A 22988-nucleotide genomic window follows, 5' to 3' on the forward strand; every position below is an offset into this window, starting at 1 on the left:
TGCAACTGACTTATCAGAAAAGGCTCATATCAATTAACTAGTCTTAAGCATTTTTCTTTCAGTCATTAAAAAGAGGAAGAAAGAAACACTGGCATTGTTACCTTCTACTGATTTTCCTCCGCTACTAAAGGGTCTCTAGTAGACATTAGGAATATCCCTAACTACTCATTTTCATTTATTTGACAGCTACTCAGCAGTTCCACTGCTGAATGATTTTTTAAATATCTTGAGTGAGAAAATTTTGTACAAATCTCAAGTAAAGCTTGGAGTTTTGCTCCAAATCTTACAGGAATCTTTTACACAGAAGGAAGCAAAAACAATGATACACAGATTTCCAATTTTACTTACAAAGTAGTATGACAGAAGCTCTAAGCTCTAGAAGAAAGCACTTACTCTATGCCCATACAAGTCTGTATATGCACTTATATTCAGTTTGGAGAAGAGGAGGCTTAGGGAAGACCTTATTTGCCCTCTACAACTACCTGAAGCGAGGCTGTGGTGAGGTGAGGGTCAGCCTCTTCTCCCATGTAACTAGGACTAGAGGGAATGGCCTCGAGTTGTGCCAGGAGAGATTCAAGTTGGATGTTAGGAAAAAACTTCCCTGAAAGAGTGGTCAGGCACTGGAACAGGCTGCCCAGGGAGATGGTGGAGTCACCAACTCCAGAGGTGTTCAAGAAATGCTTAGATGTTGTACTGAGGGACATGGTTTAGTGGGAAATATTGGTGATAGGTGGATGGTTAGACTGGATGATGTTGGGTGTTTCTATGATTCTGCAGCCCATACAGGAAAGCTTTCAACACTACTTCATACATCACCTATATCTTACCCTTGGTTGGATACAAATTTGAAATACAACCCCTGTCCCCATACACAATGACTTTAAGTGATTTTTGAAACAAAAAGGAAATATTTCAGCTCCTAACATTTGTTAACTTCGAGAACATACAGGCCACTCAGTACCTCAACCACTCTGTGCCATAAGGCACAACAACTCCTTCCTCCTTGAGGTGAAAATTTACTTGCAAGATTAAAAAAAAGAAAATGCTTGTTGCTACAAATAGTTAAGAACCATCTCAGCTCACTGTCCTTGCTACTTAAAGAGTAAAGGAATAACTAAATTCTCAATGCTTTGAGTTGAGAATAGGGAGAACAGCCCCAGACCAAATCCTAAAAGAAAACTTTCATAGCTGTTTTATAATATAGAAAAAAGAATACTAATAAAGAAAGCTCCTAGCATAAAGCTAATAAGAAAGTAACACAAATCACTCCAGTTGCACAGCATTCAATATTAACTTTGCTCTTTTTAGACATTCAAACTATCACTTTTAAAGTAAAAGTCATTCTACACAAAAGTTCAATTAGCAGTATTAAGGATGCTTATCTGTCTTTATTGATCTCAATGCACTTGTTGAAAGATAAGAAGATAAAATATTATGAGAAATAAATCAGTCTTTACACTGGCAATAACTAAGGAAACAATATACAAGTTATGTTTACTAAGGCATACAACAGAGTAACTGGTGAAGGCAGATTTTTTTTTTTTGTAGTCGTTTTCCATACTGGCAACTCAATTAAACAAAGGAAGTTCATTTACTTCATTGAAGTAAACCACTGAAAATATCATAAAGAAGATAAAAACCAAGATGCTTTATAAATTCATAAACACTAAGAAATTGATTGCTTACAGCTACTGGATTTGTATGATAGAAAACACTAAGTGAACTGTGAAATTATCTGAGGAATAAAATACAGTTTAGAAGCATAAACATACTTTGTCCTCATCGATATCTTCAGTAAATGAACAAACATCCACCTGGAGACCTTTTTCTGCCTAGAAGAAATACAAACTGTCTTCAATTCTAGACTGAAGTAACTTAGAAAAATACTGAACCAAACTAAGGCTTCCTGGAAGACTGCCAGAAATTCCAGTCTTACCAAGAACTGCTATGTCAAAACAGTGGAAAGCAACAAGGAATTCTATATTATGAGATGTTTACACAGACATCTTCTCAATTTAAGAGTCACAAAACATTATAAGCATGCTTGGCCTTTTTAAAAAATAAAAAATAATAGAAAAAGAATGTTTACACAGGCTCTTTCTGCAGTCTGTGGTTAAATCATAATTAAGCTATGGAATTAAATACGCCAGCTCTGATCAAGACAGCCAGCTATGTTTTTAAGCATTGAATCTAAAACCAGTTACTATGCAGGATTCAAGACAGCCACAGAATAGTGCAAAACCAGATGTGCCTCAGTCAGGATCCTGGATCTGAAACTCTGAAAAACTGTACAGAGGTATTTACGTGGATCTGTACAGAACAGCCAGGACTACCAGTTCTGGCTCATCTCTGGCTACACTGAATCTAAACTTACAACAGCAACACAAGCACTGACCATAATTCCAATTCAGAAGAATAAAATAAACGCCAGATCTAAGTTGCCTCCATGCATTCTTATGGCACGGAGCAAACCAATCCTTCATCTAACAAAGAAACAATCCACATAACGTAGGAAATCATACCCAAATCCCTCTCGATTCAGAGCATCTCTATAGACTTCCTTAAAGAAGGTAAAGAAGGTCTCCAGGTAGGTACAGTACTAGTATGTCTAACTTGAGGTATACTTAAGTTTAGCTGATGCTATGCTTTAAACTACTTGGACTTCATAGTTCATGACAGATTCACATTATCTACTGTTGACTTGAGGGATTTTTATTTGTGTTTCTAAAAGAAGGCTTAAAGGACACGTGAGTCATAACCATACTATGAAATAAGAAACAGTGAGATACTGATTTAATTAAATGCTACACTAACACGATCTGTTTGAGTGCTTCCTTTGTAAACAGTTCACATAACTCAAAATGAGTTCCTAAAAACTGCTAGCTAAAACAGATGGTATGAAAACTACTCCAAGTGAAGCTGTAGGAAGAGATGGAGAGATGATGAATTGGTACATTCATATGCTAAAATACTTAATTTGACTACTTGGTGACAGATGTTAATACTATTCCATGGCTGGATGTGCACATATACAATTTCCCTTCAATCAAAGTCTACACACATGTGGCAGACAGCAACTGTAATACAGGAAATCTCCCTTAAAGTGGAAAACAGTTCATGTTTCTACACAATCAATACTATGACTACACAGAAGTGATTTGTAAAAGCAAATAACCACCACTCCTCATATACAAAGTTTGGGAAACAGACATTTAAGAAATTTGGAAAAGCCAAACTAAAAAAAAAAAAAAAAAAAAAAAAAAAAAGGAAAGAAAGAAGACAAACCTCTTTAGCATAAGACTGCATCTCTTCAGCAGTTTCTATTTTGCGTTTACACCTCTGCTTTACAGAAATACTGTTACTGTCCAAGTCTTGCATGAGTTTAAAAAAGGCTAATTCATTAAATAATACTTCAGAAATCTCCACAAGAAGATCTTCCCCACAATCTTTTAATTTTCTACCAGCAAATTTTGCCAGGGAATCCTGCAAAAAGAAATGAATCTTCAGTTTCTGAAACAAGCTTTCACACTTCAAACACTAACTACTTGTCAACTGTTAGTAACTCTGAAAATCAGTTTAGTATATAATAGTTTGTAATCTTGGTTAAACAATTTGCTACCATAAATGCCAACTGAAAACTACTAACCTGAAGAATACTGCCAAGTTGCTTATGAAAGAACTTGACAAATTCTTTACTTTCATCATTCTGTTGTGTAAGAGTCAACACCATACGTCTTACTGATGTCAGTAACTGAGAAGAACATACTTCATCCATGTGTTCCTAAAAAAGTATTACAGAACGAGCTTTGTTAACACTAAGAAGTTAATCATCTCAAATACTGAGATATTTTAAACACCAAAAAGATGAAAATCAACAACTTAGCTGTTTTTCAAAAGTATTTCAAGTCACATCATGTGCAACAGGCTGAGTTAAAATTACCAGTTCACCTGAGCAAGTATTTCAGAAATACATTTCCAAATATTTCTATTCAATTGGGTCAGCTACAAACAAAAATCTCTGTTCACGAGACAAAAGTCCACCAGCCCTGTGCAATCGAAAAGCCTTACCATTTCCTTCACTGGAATATTTAATCCTTATTTCCTCGTCAGAAATGTCTGTAACTCAGTATACATTGGCAGTTGTTGCTAACATATGAGTTATCAATTTCATACAGAAGTGGAAATTTAAAAGATATTTGATGGTAACCATATATCCAAGTAGTAACAACTTTTATTTATTTATAAACTTGTTCAAACATAAATCCAGTGTTTTGGTCCTGCCTTTCAAAAACTGAAATATATCCACATGGGTAGAAAATGGAAGCAAAGATGCCTGCTTTAGAACACACTAGACAAAACATTAACATTTAAAAGCTACTTTTATTGTCTTAAAACATGGAAAGGCTATGACATTTTCTACTAATTCAGTGTAAACAGTATTCTATGCAAGTGTGCAGCTCCTCTTCCTATTTTTCTAGTACACACTACTGCAAACAGTTCTTACCTTCAGAAAAGGAATGACCTCTTTCATAATTGCTTTAATCTGCCGGTCAAGCTGCTGGGTGTCTATGCGAGGACATGGGACAGCAGAAACATCACTTGACTGTGGCACAGAAAGACATTCACTCGTGCTGGGACCTCATTTAAAAAATAAAAGTGTACGCATCTAAGTCATTTAACATTACTATTAAAGAAATATCAATTTCAAAGATATATATTTTCCTTTTAGAGTAAATCATATTTACTCAAGTACATTAAGAACCTACAAAACTTTGTTTTCAATATGAAGGAAGAAGAAAACAATTCAGCCAAATAAATTACTCTTGATATTTAGAATACTTATTCTCTAAAACTAAGTAAAATATGTATATATGTGCATACCTTCTAATTTAGCAGCAGTAGCACCCTGAAAATTACTAGAGCAGCCCTCAGAGCCAAGGGTACTTTCAGCTTCAATTTTCATACGCTCATATTCCCTCATCCTAGCCAAAGCTTGATCTAAGTGAATCACTGTGTTGCCTATATTTAGAATAAAAACATCTTTTAATCTAAATAAAAAATTTTCAAAGGATAGACAAGAATACAACAATAAAAATGTAATGCTGTAGGTTTCAAAATTTACACAACTGCAGTTGCTATTATGTTCTTTTACACAAACTTTCATCAAGTGTCTAATTGCTCAAAGTGCTGTATTAAAACCTGTGGTTACATATTAGATCATGAAAGCAACTACTCGAGTAGATGAATGTAGTCATTTCTGGAGAGCAGGTGAAGGAATAATACTTGTGATGTAAATCACACAATTCTTACCAAGGTCATCAGTGGCAAAGGGTTCAAAATGTGAAGATGTAGACATAGTACTCCCATTGTCTGCATCATTTTGTTCACAGTCCTGACATGCTTCTGTAGGGAAGTTCTTGTCAAACGTTTCCTAAAAAAACATTCATCAGCTGAGTACAAAGCAGGGATGCACCATACTCTCACAGATGTGAGAATGAGCCAGTAACTTTTTTTAGCCACATGCTGTGATATAAGGGCTTGTCACCAGGCTGTCATATCCTGAAAACAGGCAATTCTAGCATATTTTTTTCAAATACTTTAACAGTGTAAGCAAATAGGAAACTAGGTGGAGGTCTTGTTAGTTTTTTAAATATGAACAAATAAATAAATTTATTGGGAACCTTGTATTCAGTATTTGTACTGACCTTATTCACAGGATATTGGCTATATTTTGAAAATCAATTTCCAGTTTATACTGTCCATATTGTTTTCCATGTTATGTTCCTCCCTTACACATCAGTGATTTTTAGTGTAAAGAATTCTACCACACAAAAAGCTTTTATGAATTTTAGACAATTACAGTCACCACTACAATATTTTGGTACATAAATTGAAAACAGGAAAAGCTGACAGTGAACTAGCTTCTGAAATGAAAACTTACATCATCTGTAGAAGCAAGACTTTCACTGGGAGTGAGTTCAGAGTTTGATGCTATCCATGTTGCAGTATTTAGAGATTTTATGCATTTCCCCTTCTTCTCATTGTTCTCAGATAAATGTCTGGTCACTATATCCTGAAGAAAAAAAAACTACTGTAAAAGGAACATCAACGATTTCTTCAATTGATACATAAGACTCTAAAGTTTGTGCATACCTGTAAAGCATATAGGGCCCTCTGTCTTAGGTAATCTGTGTTTAACAGCTGTAGCTCATGGAAAAGTTCAATAAGAAAGTGGGGCCGAGACTCATTTTGAGAAATAAGAGTTGCGACTTCAGAATAAATTGTGTCCCGCAAAGCTTCAAACATAGAAAGATCACTACCAGTTTCTGCAAGGAATAATAATTAAAAAAAAATCATCAAAAGATCATTTCATGACACTAATCCAGTTGAAAAAAATGTGCTTGTTAATATAAGAGAATTAGATCTCCATTACGCAGATACTTTCCTAAAGCTTGCTCATCTCCTAAAGGCAATAAGGACTTGAACATAACAAATTCTGAAATCCTGTAAGTATGGAACATACAGTATTTGTGTCGATCACACTTTGTTCTTACAGTTCCAAACAGTATCTTAAGGAAGAATTTATTGAATAGAATATTGCACACACCACAACGTTGCTTTCAGTTCTGAAATGCATTCAGTGCTGAACACAGACTTTTAAAGCATTTCAATTAAAAAAATCCAAAGGTCTCAACCTTCCCACATCTCCCACACATAAATCTTATATTTCCATGCCTTTCTGATATTTAATAAAGCCTCTTACCTCTAAGCACCATTACAAGTTTGCAAGAACATAATGTTCTAGTAAGCTCTAATTCCTAGTAAGTCACAAATTCCTTTAAGAATTGAAAGTATCATCCTTATATATACATATATATATATATGTACATATATATATTAAAAACTCTTCTGTTAATACAAACATACTTTGGCACGTGTTGAATGGAAAAACAAAGTTAAAGTTTGAAAAACTCAGAGTTTAACAGATGCACATTTGTTAATAATCAAGTTAATTAAATTATAAGCAGTACAGAAAATTTTACTGTAAAATTTGATTCTCTGCCAATAGTATACCAGCTTTAGCCAAAGAGGGCAGCTTTTTCAGTGTGTTATAAAACACTGAAGATTGCTTGCCTTGCCCATTACTAAATTGTAACAGCAGATTTTCCACACAAAAAATGCCTACATCACTTTTGTCATAGACCCTATTTTCCACGCCTAATTTTGTCTGCGTGTTCGCAGTCAGTCATGTTATCCACAACTATAATTCGAGGCAGTTTGTGTTGTTGCATTCCATGCTTATTACATGGAATTGCCTCTTACCTCATTTATAGAGAAGCTGTTGCAATTGTGCTAGTTTTGAACATCTGCTAAACAGTCCGAGTAACAGGACCAAAGCTAAGGGGAGCAGGAGGCAGCGGGGGAGAATAACAGGACATCGTTGAAGCTAAGCAATGAATGCATTACCTGGTGCTTCAATGCATGCATTTCTGTTAGACTGCTGCAGAATTCTCCTAGCATGTGCTGTAGGAAAGTGGGGATAGACAGTGATAAACACAAAAATGCGCACCAGAAAGTAAGACAGGGTCTATACAAAACAGCAGGAGGAAGACTGCTTAATCATCCAAACCACATCGCTGCTTATTGTGAAAACTAAACTGGCAAAGTTTATATAATAAACACTAATAAACAGCTCTCAGTGTGGACTCAATTACATTGACAAAGCTGTACATCATGCTACTATGACTAAAACATCTGCATGATTCAAACAAGATACTGGCAGAATCTAAAAAGACACAGAAGAGTATTTTTATGACACGGATGCGAGAAAAGCAGTGCAGATGGCAAAAATGTAAGGGTTTACATGATATGATTTAACTTGAATGATACTTGATCAAGCTTCTTTAAGCACAAAGAAAACAAGCATGCAGTACCAGATGTCATTAGAATGGTGAACAGTTTCATCTGCTGTTCATAGAAATGCCAACAAATAAGATTTTTGATCAACTAGGATTTTGTCTGTCTCAAGTTAAAGCTTGTTTCTAAATATTTTAATCAAGTACCCAATCTACAGTAAACACACAACATCAGTCAGTACCCAAACATTACATGCATTTACATTTACTGAAATCTTAGAAATTAAAAAGCAAAATCCACAAACGCTGAAGTGCATCACTGCTGTCTTGTTATAATACACTGCTTTTAAGCAATAAAGTTGTAACTAATTATAGTTACACAAAGTTTACACAATAACAATTACTGAAATTCAGAAAAGAATACCTGAAGACATTTCAGTAGATCTACTGTATTTAATTATTTTTTCCAGTTGTTCCCGGTTCTTCTTGCTGAACACCTTTGCATGAACAACCTCCTCAGAGTGTTTACTTTTAGTGCTTTTGTAGGGTTCACACACACTAGAAGCACTCGCACTGTCATAACCTTATGGGAAGAAGTGGAAAGGGAAATCACAAAGAGTTTTCTTACTTCCATACATAGGTTCAAGGGCAATTTCAAAATGAAAAAAAACAACTATCTTTCAGATTTTCCTTTGTTTGTTGAGGTGATACAGCAGCACTAAATTCTCAATGATTGCAGCAGTAGTATGTATGCTAGCAGTGTCCATCTCGTTCTAGACTGATTCTGTATCTTACTGAAATACCTTCCTCAGTAAGTCATTCAGTCAGAACATGAAGACTTAATGAAGAGAAAGGCACCTTATCTCTTATTGCATCTGTACCCACTTATGCACTCAAACCAGGATTCCTAATAATTTATGGCTTTATTTGCTGAAATACTCAAAAACTTTAGTATAATTGTGTCACAAAAATCAATTCATATTTCAGTAAGATGTATTTCAAGAACTCACTATAAATACCACTTACGGATAGTAAATTCTCTGGAATGCAGGGACTATAATCCATATTCAGTTTGCCACAGCATATAAGATTATTTGCAACCTACCAGTATTCTTAATTCTGCCTTTTAGCTGAGAAGAATTCTTCCTCTTATTCTTCGATTTGGGTGTTTTATCTTTTGATGCCAAGCTTGCCTGAGCTGAAGCTTTCCTAGATTTAAATGTCTTTGTCACAGTAGTTGGGTCAACTGGATCAGGCATACTACTAAAACTCTCCAAGGACTCTTCATCAAAGTTTCTTCTCCTGCTCGTATCAGAGTGATTTTTATGACCCGAAGCAGTGCTCTGTACTGAAACTGGAAAGCCTGCTTTCAGTTGAGATTGATCATCTTTTTTCACTTCCTGGCTATCATTAAGCCAAGTTGATCTTTTTTCCATTTCATCTTCAGGTTGCCTATGACTCCTTCCACCAAAAGGAAAAAATAACATATCACAACCTGCCTTCTCAGACAGAAGCAGCATGTATTACCAGACAAACAAAGAGTTTCATCTGTAGCGTAAGATATCTGCCCTAGTTACTCAGTCATCAGCTGAACACTGACATTTAAAAAACATGTAGCAAGTTCCTTTCTTGGAATGGAAAAATGAAGACATCTGAAGAAATTCACATTTCTGACTGACTGCAACCTGAATATGGTTATGTACCTTGAATTACACTCAAGAGTATTATAAGACAAAACACTCTTTAAACAATATTCATTACTACCTACAGTAGCATTAAAAAAATAAAATCACTTTGAAGCTATCTGTATCTTCTTGTTATCTTGATTGCTCAAGTTCAAAACATAAACCTCCCTCCACAGACAAAAATGTATCACAGAATACTACAACACTACATTGAAGGTTGGAATATTCCTGAAACAATACATGACTTAATACACAGAAAAACAGAACACAAATGAAAAGAAAAAAAACAAACAAAAAACATATTGAAACTTAAAAATTAAACCTCATCTTGTAAGTTAACTTACTTTACACATAAGTTCCCAAAAAGAACCCTAGTCCTGTGGGGCTAAAGCGAGGTGTAACAATAGTGGTTACAGGAGAGTTGCACTGCGACAAAACATACCTTTGGTTTTCTGCTCCATTAGAGGAACTGCTTTCAAAAGGTTTGGGGAATGCCATATATTCAGTTTTTCCAGAAGTATTATGATCTAGAGGATGTTGCTGCTGCTCACTGCTTTGTGGAAAACCACTGCGTGCAAAATCTCCGAAGCCAGAAGGAAACACTGGATTGTAGTTTATACCTGCAAAATAAACATGAATGACATAAGTTACTACATCATTTATCCACACACTGTATGTCAAGTCTGAGACATTGAGTGGCACCTTGTAATGCTGAAACAAAAAAAACGTGGTAGGGAAATAAGAAAAAACTACTCTTGCCCTGAAAAGGTTGCAATTATGAGAAATTTATCTTCAATGCAGGTTTCAAACGTGATTGGAAACTGCACATACCACTACGACTCCACCAGTGTACAGATGAAGACATTTCAAGAATACTCACTCCTACAAGTGAGGTAAAAATTGTAAGTTCCTAGAAAGAAAATAAAAAACCCAGAGTTCTGTGTGTGAAGACTACCAGCTCTTCAGTGATCAAGTTCACAGGAAAATTCCAACAGTGCAAGTATTCACATGGTCAAAGAACATATAACGCTTACTTTAACTTCAGAATCTTCATCGAAGTAACAAATTGAGCATAATTACTCTTCTGTGTAGATTCTGTGTAATTTAATTGAGAGACATAGCTGGTAGCTTTCAGATTATGCCGATTTTCTGAAAAGACTAAAGTATTACTGTTTAAGACAATTCAGGAATCACTTTTTTTTTTTTTTTTAAAGACACAGTAGAATACATTATTTGCTCTATTTCAAGTTAAACAGTAAAAGAGTTGGTAATGAGATTAGGAACACTGCATCCAAATCAGTAGTTACTCAATAATTCTGATACGAACAAAAAATGGTAACACATTGCTATTTGCCATATTTCAAAATAAGCACTCTAAGTCCTAACCAAAAGAGATACAAACTTCTTTTCATATAAATACTGTAACTTCAAGTACTTCAATTTCAATCTGAAGGACAAGACAGAGTTCCATTAAATTAACACTGAATGAGAGGGCAGAAATTAAAAAAAACCATATTACTTTTCACACTTGCAGTAATACTCACCTGGAGCAAATGAAGAAATATTAGTAAATCCCGGTATATTAAACAGGTTCACAGGCTGTGGAGGAAAGCTGAATGGACAGAAAACAGGAGATGGAGGTGGTGGTGCACTACTGCCTCTCTCTTTTCTTGATGGCTTCTCTTGACACTGTTGTTCTTGCTGGTGCATTAGATCATTTAGCATTTGTTTCAATCTTGAAAACAAGGAGGAAAAAGAGTGCCTCAAAATTTAAACACCACAAGAGAAAATAACTTGACAGAAATCCAATAACCAGCGGGATTGGTAGCAGTAGACAACAAAAAAACCAACACAACTTCACTAATAGAGCTTAACTTAATACTTAACTTAATACACTAAGCTGTAACATAAACAATTCTTAAACTGAAATTCCTTGACTCGACAGCAATTCTGGTACTACCCAGCATAGCCACTAAGTGTGCCCTTGATGCTCGGGCTGACAAAAAATTGCAAATCTATTATACTCACTAATTTGAGATTTGTATTTCACCTGTCCATGTATCCATTTACACACACAAACTATGTTTTCAGTACATATGTAAAGAAAGTCATTTGGCCAGTCAAAAAGTAGCTCTTATTTAATTCTAAGCAACAGACACACACAGTTTAAAATCAACAGATCTGTCATTGTGGTCACATTCACAGAAATTAAACATGCTGGTGAGAATGATTAAAAAAAAAAAGTCACCCAACAAGAAGTAAGCAGCTTGGAAACAAAATTAAACGGAAACAACAGAAGAAGCAAAGTATTTGCAGCAACTGCCATCTAAATTACTTTAAAACATTATGCAAAAAGGGCTGGTAACTACATATCACTTATCAAGCACAAAACAGAGATGAAGATTTTGAAATTTCATACCATGAAATGAAACTGCTACTGTTTTTATTTATTTACTTCAAAAAGATTATTTTTTCAGAAGATATAAGGAGCACATTCAAACGCAGCATTACTATGTATACATCATGACTGAAAAATCTAAGCAAGGACAAAGCTTTTCCAACATCTTTCCATGACACAGTTAGAATCCAGAATCTATCCAGGTCATCTGCCAAAAACCAAAGGCATATACTGAAGCATTTCAAATTATACAGCTAAATCCTAATACAAACCTTTGGACGTTATTCTGCTGCCAAGACAGTTGAGTATAACACTGGTTTAACTGATGCATAATAAGATGTACTTGTGAAGATGCAACATTATTGGGCATCATATTGTATGGGCCTGCAAGCAAAGTCTGTAGAAAACAGGAGAGGGTCTGTGGAAAGAAAACAACAGAGACCAAATTACCAAAATTAGAAGTTATCACTAGAAAAATTTAGGAAAACACTGAACTAGAACACCAAGTTAGCTGCTCTTCATGCCTACCTGCTGATCTTGCATTAAAGTCTGGCAAATGCTAACACTAAATTCAAGTTGTTTCTTCAACTGATTGATCTGTTCTTGCCATTGTTCTTTTTCCTCCACATAAGAAAGCTCCGATATCCACCGAAAGTTTTCCTGGCGTCTCATACTGATGTTTTGCTGCTGCCTAGTTTTAGACATTGGTCGATAATTCCCATCTGCTGAAAGAGGACGGCAATTTTTCCACCTAAGGCAGGGAAGAAGCAGAAAGTAAGAATGAGAACAAAAGCTGACATTTCAGACCTTCCTATTAGGGCTGCTTCAATCATCAAATTTTCAGTTGTACGTAGAACAACCAACATAATGCAGTAAGAAGCAGCACAGGGTCCAAACAGAATGTCTCATGCATTAGCACTGATTAAGATTGTTTTTCACTAATAAAAACCAGAGGAAAGTAATTATAATTTTCTGAATCATTGATTTTAAAGAGACACCAAAAATTCACATAAGTCATCTGCTATGCTGACTGAAACACAACATGAGGACACAACACAACACAACAAGGTAATTGAATGGCAGGCAATATTTAACACAGGAATACAGAATAATCAAAATTTATCACACACATTGTAGCTACAGAGGCTAAGATAAGAAAATGCCACTGCATACATCTCACTAGCACACGAAGAAATTTCACTTTGATCTAGTAGGGTGCTTAGCATTTAGTGCAACGGTCTTTCTACCCCTTCCAAAAACACCCTCACAAGCATTAAATTAACAAGTAATGCCACTTACCTGTCCTTATTTCCTTTAAGATAATACACACTTTCTGGTATTTGGTTATTGGGATAAACAGAATAGCTGTCATTCATACTTGGCGCGTCTTCCTCCTCTTCTGCCTGGTCAAGTCCATCAGAGAGATAACCATCTTCATCTCCATCCTCTTCATCTAGTGCACACTGGGTAGAACCTCCCCAGGTAGCCATTGTCCTACTGAACATTGAAAATGAGACATGTTTGGGAAAGAAGTTGTTTTGTTTTAATAGTTTGCTATAAACTTAAACAATTTCTTGACAAGTCCACCAATTAATCAAGATGCACCAAAATTCATTAATCTAACAGAAATGAAACTAGTATTCTTCTGATATCAGAACAATTGAGTAAAATATCATGCTGTTTTGGAAAATTACTCTCTCTACAAATGTTGTAAAGATGAAGAAACAATACTCCACGCATTTGGCATTTTCCAGGAATCCTCTTTAGTGAGGAGAAGAAATACACTGGGGGGAAAAAAAACATCCTAAGAACTGGGATGTGACCAACTTGACTTTAGAAGTCAAGAAATCCATCTAATGTTGTTATACCATCACCCAACAATTCTCAGATAAAAATGAGAAGTAACTCAAGACCAAAACGTCACGAAATAACAGAATCACCCACTGACTGACAGCAAAGAGAAACTCATGTTCTTACTTCTCTGTCCTACTCTGCTGGGGAGTATGCTGAACTTCTGACCCCTCACTTTTAACTGATGCAGCAACAGTAGATATTGTTTCTGCCATTTCTCTCCTCCTCTGATGTTCAGCCATTAAAGCTTCAAGTTGCTTTCTTCTCCGTCGCAACTCTTCTCTTAGAATTTCATGTCTTCTCATTTCAGACCATAACTGTTTCCAATAAAATTGAAAGCATCAGAGTATAAACAAACAAAAAAAACTCAAGTAAAACCTTACAATTTCACTCTTTGATACTATACTGACATTTTTGTCCAGGCACTGGTATCAATCACACTACAAAAACGTACCCAAGTAGGAGCCATCTTAGGAGCCGTTTTAGAATGTAAAAAGGTAATTAAACAAATGAGGATAGTTACTTTTTTTTAAATAAGACAAATAGTGCAGGCTTCACAGAACACTTTCTAATCCCACAACTCATTTCAAAGGTTAGTCAAGAAACAAAAAAATATTTTTATCTAATATATTATATAATGCTGTAAATGCACATTATTGACCTCTTACACTTACATCATAGAGAAAAAAAAAAATATTCCAGGAGCATGAAGAAAAGTACAGCACTATCAATATTTACTTCTTTCCAGAAATGAAGTAAATCAATTATGTACATTTCATTATCATGGCTACTATATTACACTCTCTTCATATAAAGTACTTAAAATAATGTGTCCAAGTTTCCTTTTTTTTTTTTTTTTTCTTCCCCCTTTCCACATAAAGTACCAGAATATCAAGTATGAAATACCTCATTGCCTACTGGTACAGATTCACCAAATTCAAGTAAAGGCTTGCCAGCTGTGTTACACTCATTCATGGCTGGATTTGAGGCTGCTGGTGGAGTCTGTCTATTTGCCGGACTGTTACCCAGGCCAGCAGACTGAAAGAAAAGGCAGAACGACAAAACAGCTTAACCTTCTAAAATTTACAATTCAGGCTTCTTCAGATAGCAGAATTATTTAGTAATTTCAGAATCCATTAAGTACTTACTTCAGAGGTTAGTCAGAAACAAAAAAAATTTGTTTTTAATCTAATGTATTATTGTAAAATGCTGCAGATACACAATGTTGACCATTTACTGCTCATTTCATATGAAATCATCTTTAAGGAGTATGAAAAAAGTACAGTACTGCAGTTCAGTTTGAATACAACAAAGTGTTGATCATGTTTATGAGACACAGTATTGTTTGACAGCAGCAGAACAGGCAAATGACTAATAAGAATAAAGATGCAGTGACTAGCAGATACAGCAGACAGACAAATTCCAAACTAAAAATAATATAGAAGGTCCTCCATTTTGGAGACTTTAACACTGCAATTTTTGAGGACAAAGAACAGTGAAATTAGAGTTTGATATAACAATCACTGAGCAAGAACTTCAATGGAACTAGATAGCCAGAGCTCTTTTCTAGCTTGGGAAATCCAAATTCTTAATGTAGAACACAATTAGTAACAAGTTTTTTAAAGCAAGATTTTTTTACTTGGGAAAAATGGTGTGAAAATAATGTTTCACTCTTCAACAGCCTAAGAAAGAAAGAAAGTCTACCTACTTGAAGATCAGGACAAGCTTTCTGTAACACTTCAATTTTTTCTTGAATTTCCATTAGTTTTCTTCTTTCTTCTTGTAGCTGCTTAAGTTCCTGCTGCTGCTGCTGAAGTTTAGCTTCATAAAACTTCTCTCTGCATGGATACGTTACCCACATATTACTTGGCAAGAAGTCATCTAAAGAAAGATTCTACGGTCCTCAGACAAAGACATACCTTGCTTTTTCATTCAGTCCTACATCTTTTTGCAACTTATTGGTACTAACTCGAACATTGTTTGGTTGTTGCTTTCTCTCTTCCATCTCACCCAAAAGGTCACCCATGTTAGATGCATTTGCAGTGAGTACTTGAGGTTCTGGATCATCATCCTGAAAGGAAGACAAGAAAGCAATCAGACTATTTTCAAACTGATGAACTGAATATAAGACGTTCATTTTATCAAAGCAATTCTTTTTCCCCTAACTAAGTAGTCTGAACATCCTGCCGTTCAAACTAAAGAGGTCATTATCTTCATGTTACCCCGACTTACAGTTAATTTAAATTATCTTAACAAGATAATTCAAAGTTACAAAGCTCAAACTGGTGCAACTATTGATATAAACACAAAATAACATGTGCCTCTTTCTGGGAGCCTGAACCACTTGAATTGTACTTTACACCAGTGACTGAGAAGATAGAAATACATGAGCACATCAAGAAAAAATAGTGGAAGGAGAATAGAAGACAACTGAGGTGAAGACTCTTAATTACTGTAATAATAATAATTACATATAGTATTATTAGCTTAAAATAAACTACTCTGAAAAGTGATTTTTTTCAAATATTTTAGAAACAATTTTCTGCAAGGTTTTCTATTCCATTTTTTTTGTTGTTACAGCTTTTTCATTTCAAGTTCTCAATTAAATCTCCAAATTCTTGTAGCCACAGCATTCTTCTTTCAACACAGCCTTTCTGAATATAGAACCTGCTGAAAAGATCATCACTGGCTAAGCACAACGTAGCCATCCAGATCTACAACACTGTTACTAAGCACAATATTCAAATTTAAATTTGAAAAAAAATTTTAAAAAAAATTTAAAATATGAAGACTGAACGTATGTTTCTGTGCTTTCTTTTTAAGATGCTGTATTCTGTTTAATTCTGACTTATAACACTATACAGATAAAAATCTTTGTAGTGGTCATAAAAAACAAGCCCAATCCAGATGCGGGGAATTTTGACAGCAATGTAGTCTCAAAATAGCTATACATCATCTATATTGCTACTATTATTTAAAAAAAAAAACATGTACTAAAATTGATTTTACAGCTCTTACAAAAAACCTTTACAGTCTGTCATACTTACATACACTCAGTATACAGACATGAAATTTAAATCTTTAAATCCAAGTTTTCCACAGAGATAAAAGACTCAAGAAAAGCTTTTTTTAACAAAAAATAATGAATATAAAAAAGACATTCAAATTAAAAACACTGTCAAATTTATAGCTGGCTCTCAAAATCCTTAATAAACAACAAGTTTCCCAAACATCTCAGTTCCAACATACTGCAACAATTCAAATAGATCTGAAGACTTTAATCAAATCCGATATAACACTGCAAAACCTAGGATTCCAAAACTAAAACAAACATCCATAATAAGTTTAAAACCATAGATCAAAATAATTTAAAGAATACTAGACTTCCTGTTTTGTTTTGTTTTTGTTGGTTTTTTTTTGTTGTTCATAAAAGCCAGTACCAAGATAAAATGTTACAGTCATTCTTGTCTTAGATCAGCATCCCAAGAAAATTCCAGATTTGAACTCAGTTTCACCTTCAACTTCAACACATCAACTATTGTCTCCTTTTTCCCAGTCTATCCTATATTGTAGACTAGCAGAATTTTTCCCCACTAAAAGTTCCACATTACATGAAATAATGAGTTACATTTTCATGCACGGATTTATAGTCATAGAATACCTGCACCATAGCAGCAAGGTTTTGCAACTGTCGAAGTTTCTGCTTTGCAGCCATAAGCCTATTAATCTTCTGCTCAAACTCAGCATCTCCTGCAACATCACCCAGGCTGCTTCTGTGACTAGATATGGAATCTTCACTAGCTCTATCTTCTTCCACTTCATCATCGTCACCTTGGGGTAGGTCAGTATCTTTGTCATCCTCCCTATTATGACAGTCTGGAGATGTGGAGAGGGAAGAGGGGAGTAAACAAAACAGTATCAATTACATTACTGAAATGCCTACTTTTATTTAATTACTACGCTTCAGAAAAATACCAGCCTACTGTTAATACTCAAACACTTCGAACAAAGTTCTCCCAAATGTTGCATGGCTATCAGGATCACAGATGCACTGAGACCTAAATTATCAGAAGATTTTAGAACATACCTAGAGTAGAAGATATTTTTAGAGTCCTTATATTAGCAGCAGATCGATTATTTATTTCACAGTCTGTATTAAGATGTCTTCCATCTCTGTTATTAGTTCCACACTGTACATTTGAGTTGCTATTTATTTCACTCCAACTACTGATTCCTTGAGGGTTTCTAGGGTGAAATGCATTACTCACGTTAGCTTCTTAAGAATTGGTCTTGATGGAATACTACTTCAGCCATTTTAAAGACATTCATAAAAGTGAGTCAGTATTTTCTTAATCCTTTGGAATTAAAAAAAGAAAAAATCTCCTAAAATTCACTTGCAAAATTAGCCCAGACATTGAGAATTCTCAATATCCATCTCTCATACAGACAAGTTTCCCCCCTAAAAATAGATAAATATATGAAAATCAGAAGCAGCTACAAATTATCTCCCTACTCAAACTGCAGCATCAGTCTACAAGAGGATTTCAAGGTGTACGTTTCTATAAATAGCTTTGTATGATTCATCACCAAGTTAGTATTGATTTCTGCAGAGATGCACACAACTATCCTATTACTATAGCTCAAAATGACTCTATACACTGAAGGTTGCTTCTGCTTGAACTTCCTAGCTCTGGGACTGTTCATCTTCCAGAGGAATTTCACGCACATTTCAGTACTTGAGCCTACAGATCAGCATTTGCAATAGAATAGGATCATTACTAACCTGTGTAAGTTACATAAAAATAACCCTTACAATAACTTTTCCAAAAATTTCATGTGAAAAATGGATTACTTAGAATAGAATCATAGAATCACTAAGGTTGGAAAAGACCTAAAAGATCACCCAGTCCAACCGTTCACCTATTCTCAATAGCTCCTACTAAACCATGTCCCTCAACGCAACATCCAGCCTTTCCTTGAACACCCCCAGGCTCGGCGATTCCACCACCTCCCTGGGCAGTCCATTCCAGTGCCTGACCACCCTTTCTGAAAAGTAATACTTCCTCATGTCCAGCCTGAATCTCCCCTGCCGTAGCTTGAAACCATTCCCCCTGGTCCTATCACTAATGACACGAGAGAAGAGGCCGACCCCCAGCTCACTACAACCTCCCTTCAGGAAGTTATAGAGAGCAATAAGGTCTCCCCTGAGCCTCCTCTTCTCCAGGCTGAACATTCCCAGCTCCTTCAGCCTCTCCTCATATGGCCTGTGTTCCAGACCCCTCACCAGCTTTGTTGCCCTCCTTTGAACACGTTCCAGGGCCTCAATATCTTTCTTGCAGTGAGGGGCCCAAAACTGGACACACACTTCTTGTTCACTGAAATCTTGCATTGCTTCAGGAAACCTATGACAACTTAGCTACAAAGACTGAGGATGACAAAATATATAATAACCTAATATTTGTAACAGGCTGTGGATCCCCATGTTCAGAATCACTTCCTGAGTCCTCTGTTTCTTCCTCTTCCTTAGTGTTTTCATTCACAGCATCTGTCATCATATCAGATGTTTGCTCATAGTAGTGAACTAGCTCACGTAACTCATTCAGTCTCTTACGAACCTCATTTAGCTTCCTGAGGGGAAAAAAAAGAAAACAGAACACAGGGCAGTATTAATTAAATCTATGGAAATTGAAAAAATAGATAGGTACATTCTTAACATTTACTGTAATTTTTCTACTGTAATAGACTTCTGCTTGAAGTTAAGGAGCATTTTACTGTCTCAGACCACTTACTAAGTAGCCTGTTAAGTAAATTAAAACACAAAACAGTTTAATACAGAATTTACTACAACACACCTAAAACTCAATGCTAAAAAACCACTAAAGCAAATAAATAAATATTTTTTTTTACTGAAGCTTTTCTGTTGGATTTAGATTGTCATCCTCTTCACTCTCATTCTGAGAAGCCAGGGAATCAGGAGGATAGGGAGCAGATGCCAGACTATTTGATTCACCATTGATAACAGTTACTATGCCCACAGGAGCAGAAGCAGCTGAAGTTGTACTTCTTTGGTCAATACTCCTTTGAGGAGAACTTGAAGCTGGAAAAACTACAAAGAAGAAACATACCTCTTGAAAACAGCATTCAAAAAGGAACCTACCTAACCAAATTACATTAAAAGGTAATTACAGAAAATATTAACAGCATTCAAAACAGCAGTTAGCACCTTCTTTTCTTCGAGGAACAACTTCTGCATTAAGTTTCACGACAGGCAACGCTAACCAAAACAGGCAGCTTCCATAAACAATACTTAAGTCAGTTCTTTTTAGCTTCATCAAACGTTAAGTGGAAATTTTCAAGCTGTCAATGTGCCCAAAGAGTTCTTTTAAGGACTAACTTATGGTTGAATTGCTTTTGATGAAATTTAATGTTTAAACATTTAAAATGATGAAGAGTTCTAGTAACTTTCTTTCCTCAACTGGAAAGCTCTTACAGCCACATGCTTCAGAACACAGCCTTGAGATATGCTTACTTTATCCAGCTATATAAAAATCATAACCAAATACACTCAAACAGTGCACGTTAAGTACAGGTAAGAAGAATGGCTTTTAGAAATGTAAGCATCAAACCAGTCTGCTCTTCTATAGGAGCAAGCTGGAAAGATTCATTTCTTAATCAGACTACCCTATAATTGCCTTTCACCAATTTCCAGCCATAGAACAAAGCTTCACCAGGGCAAATGCAAGTCTAGAAACAGAAACATATAGCAAACAGTAGGCCCACATAGGAGACTTCAAGAATAGAAAAATCATCTGAGGACAGGCCAAAACACCCAGTCCATTCAGACAGCTGACTTCCTCTGGCATGACCTGACATTCAAGTACATTCCACTAGTGGATAAGAAAGTTCTTGGACAGTGGAAAAAAAATAAAAATCAAACCCCACCATGCAGTAGCATTATTAACAACAGAAGCACACAGTACATAAATACAGAAGCAATGTGATAATATACAGATCATTCTCATTCTGATTTGTGCAGTGTATTATATGAAGTGTCACTGATAAGCCTTGGAAAAAAAAAACTTAGCTATAACAACCTCACAAATCAACAGCAATAATATTACAATGTATAAGTGCTATCTATTTTGCTTGTCAAGCTCTCCAGCAAGTATGAAATATTTACTGCACTAAAAACCAGGTATGCAGTACTGCCCGCCCCATCACAGCTTCATCACCTACCACAGGGATCATTCATTAGCCAACTGCAGGGCCACCTTAAAAACATACACGCTGTGTGTTTTTAAACCTGCACTCTTGAAAATGGATAATTCTGTTTAAATAAACTTACAGGAGGAATTATTTAGATGTTGGTCACGAAGCGTATGCAGTTCTCCTAACAGTTTATCCATTTTTTGCTTTTTCCCCTGCAACATTCGCATCTTGTTGAAAAGCTGTGCCTTTTCATCTGACCGGTGTTCTGACACTGAAGAGTTTCGGCTTTGTGAAATCTCTCTGGTAAGTGAAAGACTTTCTGCTTGCCTTCTATTGTCTGGTACAGACTGAGTCTAAAAAAGAATAACTTCATTTCATTCAAAGCACCACGGGTAAAAAGCAAAATAAATTTTAACGAACAAAAAGGCCTCTTATAGATTTGATAAGCTCAGCAGCAGAACAAAGAACTTCATCACTTAGCTAATAGATAACCCTCAGGAACACAGAGCTGCTGAGCTTGCAGGTTTGGAGGAACTCCAATTACTCTACCAGCGGAGGAATAAAAATAAAGACAAATATTTAACTGTTCAAAAGAATAAGAAAAACAGACAATGGTGGAACTTCAGTGTGCAACACAAAGACTGACCTGAGAATCATGAAGTTGGTTATGAAAGCGCTGAATTAAGTCAATTAATTCTTCATTCAATTCTGATGTAAGGCTTACTCCAGAAACACTACCTGTTGTCTCTGTTACAACTGGGCATGAAGAAAAAAGCAGGAAAAATGTAAATACTTGTTCACAGAAACAAAATAAAGACCATTTGATGAAAACGCTTTGTTATGTGAGCATACAGAACCTTAAAGAAGGGTTTGTATTTTTTGTAAAATTTAAATATCAATGCTTATATTTCTACAAATTCAGAACTTAAAATATTAAAAAAAAAACAAAGCAAATGTTATAAGAACTAGTTCTCCAGCCTGCCCTCTAGTTAAGCTTTATGACAACTTTTATGAGGAAGAGGCACACAACTCTAGCAGCCTAACTCCATGCAAAGACATAATTTCTTAGGACCACACACAACTCTGATTACCTAATTCCCAAAGAAAATACAACAGCATTTGTGGAGGAGTGGAAGAAACGATGTTACATGCAGAACTCTAACTGAAGTTGAAAGAACTAGACTGCAACAAACAGGTCTAAGACAACTCATGTGTCAACAGCACACCAACTCAAGTGCAATTCTTTGCTCTTTGAAGACAGAACTTTTGAGAAACTCTGCTGGCAACCTTTAGGCATATCACAGAGAAGCCTCTGTCCAAAAGACAGGTTTTAAAAAGCTGGGAGTATATGAAGACCTATTAGAAGAACGCTTTTAAATTGAAGGTCATGTTAGAATGGTGGTGCTCTATTGTCAAAAGCATCCCACAATTTTAGAGATCTATTTTCATATTTGCTTGTGTAATTGCTACAGTAACTTCCTCCTTTTCCTGAGTAACCCATTAATCTATCAGTGGCTATCAAATGGTCAAGAAGCCACCCATTAAAAAACAACAACAAACAAACCAGAGCAACACAACCAACCAAACAACAACAAGAGAGCAAATAAAAGCTTCAAACTACTAATTGCCTATGCCCAGAAGGTGCAGCAAGGGAGACAACACCCTCTATATGCTCCAGTTTCCTACAAATGCCTTAATACATTAACAGAGACAAGAGGCGGACTCCTAACCTGACATGGCAGTCCAATTCTTAGGGAAAAAAAAAAAAATTAGGATTTTACAAGTAAACAACAGAAATCAGCTGTGTCATTTTTAACTGACTTGTCATTTTACAATATTATTAAAAAAAAAAAATACATTAAATTATAGCCTTGCAATAAGACTTCAAAGAAGAGAACTACTAAAGAACTTTTAATATGTATTCTACAATTCCAGCATTAACCATTCAATCAGCAAGTTAAAATAACTATTAGAGATGCTTTCATACCA

At 35.5% G+C, this 22988-nt stretch overlaps 1 protein-coding gene across 1 annotated transcript in view; it reads right to left on the reverse strand.

Moving 5' to 3' along the window:
* PCM1 (pericentriolar material 1) overlaps positions 1 to 22988 on the reverse strand; it is a 39578-nt gene that overhangs the window by 5786 nt on the left and 10804 nt on the right. The window contains exons 7-32 of the mRNA XM_042871104.1: positions 21646 to 21755; positions 21136 to 21352; positions 19698 to 19896; positions 19242 to 19418; positions 17878 to 18035; positions 17452 to 17666; positions 15710 to 15861; positions 15499 to 15628; positions 14697 to 14828; positions 13917 to 14107; positions 13239 to 13433; positions 12468 to 12690; positions 12212 to 12357; positions 11086 to 11276; positions 9984 to 10161; positions 8962 to 9317; positions 8281 to 8439; positions 7468 to 7524; positions 6154 to 6326; positions 5942 to 6073; positions 5311 to 5431; positions 4882 to 5019; positions 4505 to 4638; positions 3647 to 3781; positions 3286 to 3483; positions 1773 to 1832 (exon numbers count right to left, since the gene is read on the reverse strand). Of these exons, the coding sequence (XP_042727038.1) occupies positions 1773 to 1832; positions 3286 to 3483; positions 3647 to 3781; positions 4505 to 4638; positions 4882 to 5019; positions 5311 to 5431; positions 5942 to 6073; positions 6154 to 6326; positions 7468 to 7524; positions 8281 to 8439; positions 8962 to 9317; positions 9984 to 10161; positions 11086 to 11276; positions 12212 to 12357; positions 12468 to 12690; positions 13239 to 13433; positions 13917 to 14107; positions 14697 to 14828; positions 15499 to 15628; positions 15710 to 15861; positions 17452 to 17666; positions 17878 to 18035; positions 19242 to 19418; positions 19698 to 19896; positions 21136 to 21352; positions 21646 to 21755 (4277 nt within the window). The remainder of the gene's footprint in view (positions 1 to 1772; positions 1833 to 3285; positions 3484 to 3646; positions 3782 to 4504; positions 4639 to 4881; positions 5020 to 5310; positions 5432 to 5941; positions 6074 to 6153; positions 6327 to 7467; positions 7525 to 8280; positions 8440 to 8961; positions 9318 to 9983; positions 10162 to 11085; positions 11277 to 12211; positions 12358 to 12467; positions 12691 to 13238; positions 13434 to 13916; positions 14108 to 14696; positions 14829 to 15498; positions 15629 to 15709; positions 15862 to 17451; positions 17667 to 17877; positions 18036 to 19241; positions 19419 to 19697; positions 19897 to 21135; positions 21353 to 21645; positions 21756 to 22988) is intronic.

Source organism: Lagopus leucura, unplaced genomic scaffold, assembly GCF_019238085.1.
Source record: "Lagopus leucura isolate 7727_CA_CO unplaced genomic scaffold, USGS_WTPT01 Super-Scaffold_100004, whole genome shotgun sequence".
NCBI classification, from domain to species: Eukaryota; Metazoa; Chordata; class Aves; order Galliformes; family Phasianidae; genus Lagopus; species Lagopus leucura.